General features: G+C 33.6%; 1 protein-coding gene across 1 annotated transcript; it reads left to right on the forward strand.

Annotated features, from left to right (window-relative positions):
• Positions 1–8,942: 8,942 nt before the first annotated feature.
• Positions 8,943–12,061, forward strand: LOC149554422 (COBRA-like protein 1). The gene is made up of 6 exons (XM_089833474.1): positions 8,943–9,219; positions 9,299–9,378; positions 9,512–9,983; positions 10,885–11,047; positions 11,137–11,396; positions 11,571–12,061. Exons 1-6 carry the CDS (start codon positions 9,156–9,158, stop codon positions 11,804–11,806), a joined length of 1,275 nt encoding a protein of 424 aa, XP_089689600.1. The 5' UTR covers positions 8,943–9,155; the 3' UTR covers positions 11,807–12,061.
• Positions 12,062–12,337: the final 276 nt, after the last annotated feature.

Raw genomic sequence — 12,337 nt, forward strand, 5'->3', positions numbered from 1 at the left:
TAGGAAGAAAGGTAATGTTATCATAACCATACCTAGCAAGTCCTCTATTGTAGTATTCATTAGAAGAGCATCAAGGTCTAGAAAGAAATTGAAATTAGGTGAGGAGGATGCAAAGCATGTCATTTTCAAAAGGCCTCCACCTACATTTCAAGAAAAATTAAAGGAAATTGAAGGATAAGCTAGAATGGCAAACTTCAAATCCCTCAGATATGAAACCAGGAATGCAAATGAGAAGAAGAAAATTGAGGACATGATGATGTCAAAATTAGGTAAATAGAAATACTTTCCTAATCAACTTATACATCAAATTCCCAATGAGCTTATGCAAGTAATCAAGCCAAGATGGGAAAATGCTAAGAAAACTGCAAAAGATATCTATCAATAGACTCTGAGGCAACTCATGCTGAGTCCTAGTAACAAAGAGATGAAAGATTCCATAAATAAAAATGAGGAGAAGCTCACTCTAATGTTCAATACATGTCTTGTGCTGATGAAAGACATAGAATCCACAATGAAGACAACTACTACCACATGGAAGAACATTTACAAACTTCATGAACTGGATGATTTTGTTGTTCATGTTAGTGATAAGGAAGATGAGGAAGACATCAAGGAATATGATGAAAAAGACAATGAAGATGATGTGGAAATTCAAGATGATGTAAATCTAGATAATGAGGAGCAAGAATAGGTAGATATAGAGGAGAGTCTCCTTGAGATTCATAGTATTGAGGAAACTAACCCAGAGAAGATTGTAGCAGCAGTAATGGCCTCATTTTCTCACTCTCTGAGTAAAGATTTAATGCCATCAAGCTGAGAGAAATCTTCTACCAAGTTGGTTGAAAGCTTCTACAATTGCAATACCATGCACCCAACCAATCTTTACACCTATTCAGCTGAGTACCATATTGTCTGAAGTGATTAGCACTTCATCTACCAAGGAGCAAGTTCCAACATCATTAGATTTGGTCACACAACAACTAGGTATTTCTACTATTAGTGCAATATCTACTTTTGTTGCTAGCCCTTCTATTTCTACTATTTTTACAATTCCAAGTGTACAAATAGCAAATACAAGGATAGGTGAGAACAAGTCTCAACCAAGTACTAAAGTTTCAACTAAGGATAAAGGTAAAGAAGAAGACATTGATCTAGATGAGGATATAGTTATCCTGAATTGGGATATCTTTACTCTCAATCCTAGTCAAATGAACATAATAGGTGAACTATTGAAAAAGAGAGCTAAGAAATAAAAGCTTAGAGAAGAGAGAAAAAAGAGAAAACTAAGTGCTTGAAGATGTGAAAAACATACTTGTAGATACACTAAGCACTAAGGTTGATAGTGCACAACTTATTTTGGTTCAATTAGTAGAAGTTGTCCAAAAATTTAATGAAGATTTGAATGGACAAGAAAAGTTGTTATAAAGAGCAGAGAGGAAATTTGAGAACAAAGTATTAGACCAAGTTGCACTCAAAATTGCAATAAATCAAGTAGATTTGTCTACTATTCTCAGCTCATTAAAAACCTCTACAAATAATGTTACTTTATTATTTAGAAAGTTGTGTGATACATCTATCTTCACCTAGGGGATCAAAGATAAACTATCTAAGATAGATGAAGACTTGAAGGCAAGTGCACACTAGTTTTCACTTGACCCGAGCTATAGTTTTGCTCACTACTCAAAGATCAAATTTTTGACTAGTTTGTAAGAAAAATTATTAAGGGAAGAAGCTAGGATCAGGGCCACACTTGTATACATCCAAGGCATGATTCTCCCAAACATGGATGCATTGTAGAAACTCATTGCACATGCCAAACTCTCATCGATGATAATAACTTCTCCATAGTTGATCACATGATGGAATTATTAGCAGAAGTATAGATTGCATGTCATAAGAAAGGTGTTACAAAAAAATGGGGACAAGACAATGGCATTGATTTTGAAGGTACATTCTGACTTTTTGTCACATTTTTTTATTAACATGTAGTATACACCTTTGGCATTTATGTCAAAAATGGGGAGAATATGAAATATATAAAAAGGGGAAAAGATAAGATAGAAGATAATATATATTGAGAAAAGTGTATATATGTATGGGGGAGTAGCATAATATTATACAAATACATGTACAAATAATCAGAAAACATCTCCTACAAAAGCAATTTTGAAAAATCTCAAAATAGAGTATGTTACTAAGTTGAACACACAAGATAGAGACATAAGAATCATTTGGACTTCAAATTTTGAGAATTTAGTTTTGGATTGATAAGTGTTTTTGTCACTAATGACAAAGGGGGAGATTGTTGACATTAAGGTCAAGTTTCTTTATTAGTGACTCACACTTAGTCAATTTGTTAAACATCTACGAAGATTATCTTACAATTTGCTATGTTAACCAAGTACTCTAGGTTCTACCTAGTTCTATAGTTGCTACAAAGTTCTAGAATCAGTATTCAGTTCACACCAAGTAGTTACTACCAAGTTCATCAGTGACAATGCAAACCAAGCTTCACAGTACTAACCGAGTTGCACAGTGTCAACCATGGTCTCTAGTGTCTACTAAGCTCACAGTATTAGTGATGTGAATCTAGTGTTGACCAAGCCAAGGAGGGGTCAACAAAGTGATTCTATTTATACCGATCTTGCAGTGTTAAACAAGTGATTCAATTCATATGCCAATTTTTGCAGTGTTCACCAAGGTGTTGACTGAGTTTAGACTACTTTGAAGTGGTTAGTATGAACTAAGCTTATACATCTACCGAGAGCATGATAATGTTGAATATTGACAATGGTTGTTGAGTATCAGAACCCTCAATGAGTTTTTCTTCAGAACTCGAGTGCCAACAATTGGGTTGACTTTGTGATTCTTATTGGAAACTTATGTTGTAGCCAACTTTGATGAATTATAATTTGGATTGTTATATATTTAATTTATTGTATTACATCCAAAATATATAGATGTAGTAAGTAATGATGTGAATATAGAGAGCAGAAGTGTGAAGTGAAAAGGCTACAAGTAGTATAAGGAGCAGAAAAGATTTATCTATAACAACAAGGTGATCATTACATTTGAAAGGATTCTCAACCAACAAATCAGAGTTGCAGATCAGAGATCAGCCACTAGTTCATCCTAACAAGTGTATCAGTTAAATCCTTTAACAAGGTAGACTTAACAGTCTTTTGTAAATCTCTTTACTAAGTGCATACTTCATTGTATGTTTTGTAAATCCTTTCACAATGTGGAACTAGCAATCCTTATTGCTCCTAACAGGGTAGATCATTAGAAGTGATCAATTGTAAGCCTTAACTGACGAACTTTATACTATAGTACTAAAGCTTGTGGGTATTATCCCCACCACAATTTTACTTTCTATTTGGAAGGTTTTTGGGTCACCATATCTTGTGTCAATATGTTATGAATTTTTTATTGCTTTCAATCTTTCATGCATGCAATTAGATTAGAATATATATGAAGGATTAATTGGTAAAATAAGATTAAGTTTTATTGGTTCTTGATTCACCCCTCCCCTCTCAGTAACCTAGTCTATCCTATATTTCCAACATGGATGTTATTTGTGGTGACTTCCTCGTAGCTATTGAAGAGTCAAGGAGAAGCAAGGCTATGCTAAGATATTTGAATACAACTAATATTGCTATCATCCCGAAAGTCCAATATCCAACTACATTTGCTAACTTTCATCATATCTATCTTTTCAATATAGCTTACAAATGTTTTACTAAGGCCATCTACATGAGACTACAATAGTTCATCTCATGCATCATCTCTTCAGAACAAGGTGGATTCATTCTAGGTAGAGAAATAATGGAAGGTATGTTAGTTTCCCATGAGACCCTAAATTCTATCTAAGAGAATTATTTACCTAGTTTTGTTATCAAGTTAGATATGTTGCAAGCCTATGATAAATTTATTTTGCAGTTCCTTTTCACAATCCTACATAAATTTGGATTTTCAGAAGCTTGGTGTAAATGGATAAGGACTTGCATATCTAAAGCTTGGTTTTCAGTAATTATTAATAGTGGGATTTTTTCAATCCTCACAAGGGGTAAGGCAAGGTGACCCTCTTTCCTTGTTTCTTTTTATTATAATGATGGAGACTTTGAGTAGAATTATTCAGTCCAAACATATTTCTAGTCTTTGGAAGGGGGTTCAAGTCATAGGCACATCCATTGCGACCACACATTCTCTATTTGCAAATGATACACTTTTTTTTGGGGAAGCATCTGTTCAAGAAGCATGATAGATTAAAAACACTTAGATTTATACACATCCTTTTCAGGGAAAAAACTTAATCCATAGAAATCCAAGATCTTCTTGTTTAATGTTGATGATAAGGTTTCTAGTAAGATTTTCAAGATTCTAGGCTTCTCGATTGAGCAATTACCATCATCATAGCTAGGCGTTCCTCTCTTTATGGGAAATAATAAAGTATTTTATTGGTCTTCTATTATTGAAAGAATAAAGAGAAGCATATTAGCATGGAAAGCTTGATGGTTGTCACTTGCAAGTAGGATTCTATTAGTTAAGGTGGTACTATCTTCTATTCCAAATTATTACGTTGCAATTCTCAAGGCCCCAGCTTCTATTGTTAAACAAATTGAGAATCTAATTAAGGACTTCTTATGGAAAGGAAATGTGTTAGAAGAGAGAAAAAAATTGTTAGTAATATTACAAGATATGTCACAAACTAAAGCATTTGGAGGGGTAGGTATTCATGATTTGCATTTTAGAAATAAGGCTTTTGGTGGGGAATCAATTTGGCATATGTGTACAAAGGCAAACAAATAATGGTGGAGAATTATGCAACAAAAGTATCTTGATAATGAGGACCCAAAAAGAGTTCTTACCACTAGATCCTCCCAAAGGTTCGATTGTTTGAAACTTCATGATGCCTTCCAAAGAGCTATTCCATCAATATGTATCATGGGAAGTACACAAAGGAGAGGATATAAACTTCTGGAAAGACTCATGGCATGGTCTTCCTGCTCTTGCTAGCTTACATCAGGACACTAAATTAATTAATATTTTCTTAATTTGTTGGGGAAACAAACTTTTTGATTATGAAGATTTAGCTGATAGACTTTCAAGAAAAGCTATTTGGAAAGATCCTACTAAATTACTAATAAATGAGAATTAAAAAATAATTCTTCAGACAGTATATAAGGATAGGGAGATTTATTTACCTGATAGAGAGGACTCATTAATTTAGGTTCCCACTAAAGATGGAAACTACACAATCAAATAGGGTTATAAAGTATTGAAGAAAATTCATAATTTGAAACCCCCTCAACGAGATTTTTCATTCTATTGGAATAAGTATGTTCTTCTTAAGTCTGGGTGTTTTGCATGGCTAGTCTTGAAGAATAGAATCCTCACAAGTGATAGGCTTCATAAATTATCTATTGCTTTACATTTTAGTTGTGTGATTTGCAATGAAGTGACAAAAAGAACTAATCATTTTTTATTAAACTACTCTTTTGCAAATCAATGTTGGTCTTTTGTTCTCAATAAATTGAGTTATAGTATGCCCTTACCACATAGATTGTGGGATCTATTCCAATCTTGGCATGTTGTCAGCTTTATTCAACTATCTCTGGAAATGTATTCCAGCTATTGTTGCATGGGTGATTTGGTGGGAGAGAAATAATTGCATCTTTCAAAAAGAAAGTAATAGTATTAGTGAAGTGGTACAAGGCATTGAGAAATCAGTATCGGAAGTGTTTAATACAAATTTATTATCAATCAAATGCAATTCTTTCTTCTCTTCCTGGGATGGACAAATAGTGAAACAATGGAAGGGGATCGTGATTCCTTTTGTGTCAATCCTTCAATAGAATGTTGTTACTGCTATAGACAAGAAAAGTGTAAGATGGTTTCCACCAACTCAAGGATTTGTTAAAATGAATTTTGATGGTGTCACAAGAGGTATTCAGGGCCCTTCAGGCATTGGTATTTTCATCCATGATCAATAGGTAATGTGTGTGCAATTAAATCTTCTTCCATTCTTCAAGGAACTAATAATAATGTAGAAGCATACGCCCTATTACATGGACTTATATTAGCTAAAAGGGGGGATTCAATAAGGTGCACATCGAAGGTGACTCCATGGTAATAGTTAATGTGTGCATCAAAAGATGTATGCACAATTGAAAATTAGCTTATATCTTGAATCAAGTATGGAAATTATTAGATTCTTTTCAAGAGGTTCACATATCCCACATAATGCACAAAGGCAACCAAGTTGCGAACCTATTAGTGAATTGGGGATGTGATGGGTTGCACACGTATACATTAGGCCCCAAAGATTTTATTGATTCCAATGAGCAGAAGGGTATGTTGATAAAAGAAGATGTTTTGACTACATATTAGGAAAGAAGTATCAGATTTTGGTTGACTCCATATTTGGGAAGTAATTAAGCATACATATTTTTTCACCAAGACTGTGAATCACAAAGAAAATGTGATAAAAAAAATGTGGGAACAACCAAATTTTGTATTACATTATCAATGCATATAGGCATGATGCATTCAACAAGTTATTTTGAGGGATTATTGATTGTGATCATATAGATGATGCAAGTCAGTGTGTGGGCCTTGAAGTGGGGCAAGAAGGCTCTGTGCCAAATGATGATATTAACAAAATATAATAAATCTTGAGTTGATGGTTGGTTATTGATAGTACTCAACAACATTGTTGAGTTGTTCCTCTTTCATATCTAGCTAATCTCGTAGCCTTTATTTTTATCTTGTAAAGTAACGAGGAAGCAAGGTTTTCTTACTAGTTCTTTCCCTATGGAGTTATCAAACTAGTTGTTATTAATATTAATTTTCGATGGCCTCGTCCATTTTTTTTGTTTTAAAAAAAAAACTTTAAAGTTTGCATGCACCAATAGATATTACAAATCCTGGTTTGTTTTTTTTATAGTTCAGCCAATTATAGACTTTTAATTCAAAATAGACATTTAGGATCAAAGCAAGTAAACAAACAAAAATCACATAAAACGACCAACCAAGCAAGAGGAAGGCAAAGAAAAAATGAAAAAAGAAGGGCTAAACATCAAATAAAATGCACTTACCAATTCCTTCTAAAAGTTTTAAAGAACAATTAAATATTAGATATATAATTATGCCACAAAATGACATAAGATGTGCATAAAAGGTAATTTATCTATGTCAAAGGAGATGTGATAAGACATAGAGGAATCAATTAACTAATTAATTCTCAAGAAATAAATCAAGGACATAGACTAAATAATTGTCAAAATTATTCAATTAAACAAGCAATAATTATCAACAAGAAAAAACATGTGATGCTATGATTATTATTGAGAAAAGAATAAAAGATTAAAAATAAAAATGTGCGACCTTCTTACAAGAAAAATTGTAGGTCTTTGACATGTTTAGATATTTACAACAACACTTGGTTAGTCCAAAGCATAAAAGTAATAAAATTTGAAAACTAACTCTACGTATCAAATACTAAAATAGAAAGCATGTGCATTGGCATAACTATCACTAGTGAAGCAAAAGAACAAGATGTAGAAGCAAATATGCAATCTATGAACAAAATGATAGAACAAATGACCAACAATAAAGATAAAATGCATACAAACTCAAAAACCTTAAAAATGCAAGATATCTTAAAATAAACTCAATGTCAAAAGTCAAATGTATAGCAAAGCATGTGCAATTAGGTCTATGTTAAATTTGAAATCCTATTTGTCTCTACTAATCCAACCACAAGTATAGATCTACAAACCAATTCAACAAACAATCAATAGTGTTTTTCTTCATGAAGAACAAAAAATAAAATAAACAAAGTTATATCATTACATTCATGACTATATTCTTCTCATTCTTCAAGATCGTGTAAAAAGAATGGAGTGTGGTTTATTGATGTTGATGCAAGGTGATGGAAAATAGCAAGTAATACTCCTCCAAAATCAAGTAAAGGCCCTAGTATTCAAATGAGGAGAAAATATATTTTTAATAGAAGTTAAAATATGGATGGTTAAGATAAGATAATATTGTTGATTCTATGTGACATCTTATTTTGTTTAACATATAGAAATGTAGATTTATGGTTGTGTTCTTTAATCATGATATTCATTTAGGAGGTGAAATGCTAAGGCTTTATTCTAAAATATGACTTCAAATTATTTTCTTATGCTCTCACTTGAAGGAATGTACCAAAGACAAACTAAAGACCAACAAACACTTAGAATCAAGTACCATCTAGTGTAAGCTCTTATTTGATGAGTGTTGAGCTTTGCATCACTATTCAATTAGGGTTTCTTGTCATCTTGTAACAGTAGCTATCTTTCTTTTGATACCCTGTGTTGTCTTACATATTTTTCTCAAAAGCCAGGATTAAAAAGATAACAAATAATGAATTAATTAAATAAATAAAAATATTTAATTAATTAATTGTAAACAAAAGAATATAAAAGAAAATAATAATAAATTAAATAAACAAAAATATGGTATATGATTTCTGGGAAAGATTGTGTAAGAGTTTTTTCTTTCATCAACGTTTCGGATCATACTACATGATCCATCATCAGGATGCCAAAAAGTCATCAGGATGCCAAATATTTTTGTTCTCATTGACTTTTTGGCATCGTGATGATGGATCATGTAGTATGATCCAAAACGTTGATGAAAGAAAAAACTCTTACACAATCTTTCCCAGAAATCATATACCATACTCATGGATTGTGGAAATCTGATAGCCTTAAACAAAAATATGTTATAAAAATATTTATTTAACTAATGAAATTAAATAAATGAAATATTTATTTAATCAAATAAGAACAATTTTAGGTATCTCAAACGGGTAGATTCTCTACAATATAAAGTCCAATTTGTGCTATGACATGAAATCGAAACGTTTGTATGCATCTGAAACAAGGCCTTGAGATTTTCGCTTCCCAACTTTATTTTGGATTGTTCGTTGTTTATATTTCAATGCATATTATATAGTTTCTGGCCAAATATAATACGGCACTTCCAATGTCTACAAGATTTATTTGACTTTGGAACAAATGTTTGCGCTGCCATGCTCGAATGTCCCGCCGTAGTATTTAATATTGCAATGAAGAGATTAATGCACGCCATGATCTCCTGAGTCAAAAATGAAGAAATATTGGGTCTTAAAATCAATTGTCCTTTTTCCTCTTGTTGTTCTCAGTTCTATCAGTGAGTTACTTTTTATGTTTCTTGTAGATTCTGATGGCTTTAACTCTGTATGGAACTTAGTTGATGATTGTTTCTGCAGATGCTTATGATCCTCTCGACCCCTCTGCCAACATTACCATCACATGGGACATACTAAGAGGGACTACCGATGGGTATATTGTGAGTTTGTTCTTCATTTCTCTGGATTGAAATTAATGTATAAGAGATATTAATTTCACTAGTACTTCGTGAGTTAAAAGATAGTTGACTGAATCTTTATATTAGTATTATTTTGATATTTTTACTCATGTAGGGCTCTGTAACAATCGAAAACTATCAACAATACCGGCAAATTGAAAGCCCGGGATGGAGCCTAGAATGGACATGGCCTAAGGAGGAGGTCATATTGAGCATGAAAGGAGCTAAAGCCACAGAGGGAGGAGACTGTTCGGACTTCATAACTGATCCCCTCCCTCACTCTTGTTCAAAGCGTCCAAACATAGTGGACATGTTGCCAGGAGGAGTAATTGATGGAAACCAAGCATACAGGAATTGCTGCAAGGGGGGTGTTCTTGCAGCCTGGGCTCAGGATCCTTTGAATTCCATCTCTTCCTTTGAAATCACGGTGGGTAGAACTGGTAATACTATTAATAAGACCATAGACTTGCCTACGGATTTTGTGTTAAATGGTCCAGGGACAGGGTATTCTTGCAGCCCTGCAGAGAGAGTGAAGCCTACTGTGTTTCCTGATACACTTGATGGACGAAGATCAACAACGGCTGCAGGTAACCTTCTTTCAACTGAATCAGGGAAAAGCATATAAAAGTATCACTTTCATAGCCTTATTGTTCTTTCCTATATCTTGTTCCTTGTAAAAAGCCATATGCAGATAAGATTGTCAGAATTCTGTACAGTTTAGTCCACCTTAAAGTGCTTGGGTTGATTAATGAATCTCTTCTTGCTATTTGAAAAACTCAAAAAGATACGTAAATTCCTCAAGCCTTTTTTAGAATAGCAGTGATGAAGTGGAATGACACTTTCTTATTAATCACCATGGAAACCCAAAATGGATAGAACTATAGACTACACAATTTGAGCCATACTGTTTGCTGAACAACTTTGCAGTCTAAAATCATATTCATGTCTACAAGGTTCATTGAGGAAGAAAAGGTCAGTAGATTCTGTTATTTTGCTCCATTAAGTGTTTGTCTTGTTCAATTATAATTCAACAGGAACACATCCCCTGTTTTCTATTTTCTGATATATAGGATTAAGGTAATAAAAAGTCCTATAGTTTTCATTCTTACTACATATATTTTTCAAATTTTTTTGTATAGATTGACATAATTCTGCTTGAGTGATTGTGTCAGTTTATGTATTCTAACTTAGCACTCGAGATTTAACTTTACCCTTCCCATATCACCACCCTAATGGTGAAAATCAGTTAATCTAATCATCAGTATTGATTATTGAATAATACGTATAAAGTATGTGATAGGACCTGCCAAAATTAACTCAGTATATAGCTGGACTCTCCTACCTGGGTTTTTAAAGATAACCTTTTCCCCAATTTCTCTTCTAATTATATATTGCTGTTTCGTATCAAATCTTGGAGATAATTAGAACATGTTGCAAAAAATTCAGAAAAGGCAAGGCTGACTGGAAGTTTTTTTTGGCTATTTACAGATACATGGAAAGTGACTTGCATGTACTCTCAGTTTTTGGCATCCAGGAATCCAACCTGCTGTGTTTCGTTATCTGCTTTTTATGATGATGAAATAATCCCCTGCAACACCTGTGCTTGCAGTTGCAATGAAGATCAAAATCCTGATGAAAAAAATTGTATCCAGTACGTCATATTGATTACAAAAAAACTGCTAAGTCTTTAACCTTTTCTTCCCTCTTCCTTTTACAGTTTATGTGTGAACAACATTGCAGGGACAAGTTTCAACCTGCTTTGGATCGTTCCATTCATCGAAATGCATCAATCCTACACTGTACAAACCATATGTGCCCTGTTCGGATCCATTGGCATGTGCAAACTAGCTACATGGACTATTGGAGAGTCAGGATCACTGCCACCAACTTTAATTACATGAAGAACTACACCAATTGGAACATTGTCATTCAGCATCCCAATTTCAAGAGCCTCGCTGACGTTTTCAGTTTTAATAACAAGACTCTGCAATTCCCTGACAGTAAGGATCTTGCTTATAAACTTCGTTTCTAAAGTTCTGCATGAACATCATAAAGATAAGCAATGGTGAAATAAGTTCCAGGGGAAATTTGTATACACAAGTCTTAATATTAGTTATTACTAGATGTTTAGAACAAGTGCATCTAGTAACTAGGTTTTGGTTTATTGCTTGCAGATGATATCTTAATGCTTTGGGGGAAGCAGAATTACAACGAGGTGCTAATTCAAGCACAACAGGAAGGATTTGGCACAGTTCAAACAGAGATATTACTCGCTAAGGAGAAACCCAACTTTAGTTTCAGAAATGGCTATGGATTTCCGCACAGGGTCTACTTCAATGGCGATAGCTGCACATTGCCACCACCAGATCGATACCCATGTCTTCCAGATCCACGAATTAGTATAATTTGATTTCGTTCTTCCTCATTTGGTACGGAAACTAATTTGAGGGAGATACAGTGCTTAATGTCCTCCCAAGCTCTTTTTGAACACTGCAGGAAACAGATTCTTATTGCCAATTGATTCTTTAACGTTTCAATTTGGCGATTGTATTTCTCTTTTGGATCCTGTTGAGAAAAATTATTTTGGTTTTGGTATTGCGAGGATACTTATATGTATAGGAATATGGCATTGAAATCTTTATGCAATTTATTTTCACGTTTATCATGGGATTTGTTTCAATCGGTTTTTTCTTTATAATAATTGTCTTTATTGGCTTGTTGTGGAAAGTATCTCACTTATCATGAGCTAAAGGGCCTTCTAATGAATAGTTCATAAGGCACAACACTTGGTGAAGGTTTTACAAATGGGATTGTAAGAAGAGTGGGTTTAACTATAGAGAAAACTATGTACTCAAGCACGTTCGAGCTGGAATATCATTCAGACGGGTGACCTCCCTGGAAGTCTCGGTGCTTTACCTCTGTGAGCATCACTTAGATCCAA

This window comes from Cupressus sempervirens, chromosome 5 (assembly GCF_028749045.1).
Source record: "Cupressus sempervirens isolate cs-2001-9-10 chromosome 5, ASM2874904v1, whole genome shotgun sequence".
Taxonomy (NCBI): domain Eukaryota; kingdom Viridiplantae; phylum Streptophyta; class Pinopsida; order Cupressales; family Cupressaceae; genus Cupressus; species Cupressus sempervirens.

Excerpts from the sequence above, each read along its gene's own strand:
- LOC149554422 (XM_089833474.1), top strand. The coding sequence starts at position 9,156 with ATGAAGAAATATTGGGTCTTAAAATCAATTGTCCTTTTTCCTCTTGTT. Across the intron at positions 9,220-9,298 it reads TGTTGTTCTCAGTTCTATCA|ATGCTTATGATCCTCTCGAC; the intron begins GTGAGTTACTTT and ends TTGTTTCTGCAG. Across the intron at positions 9,984-10,884 it reads AAGATCAACAACGGCTGCAG|ATACATGGAAAGTGACTTGC; the intron begins GTAACCTTCTTT and ends GGCTATTTACAG.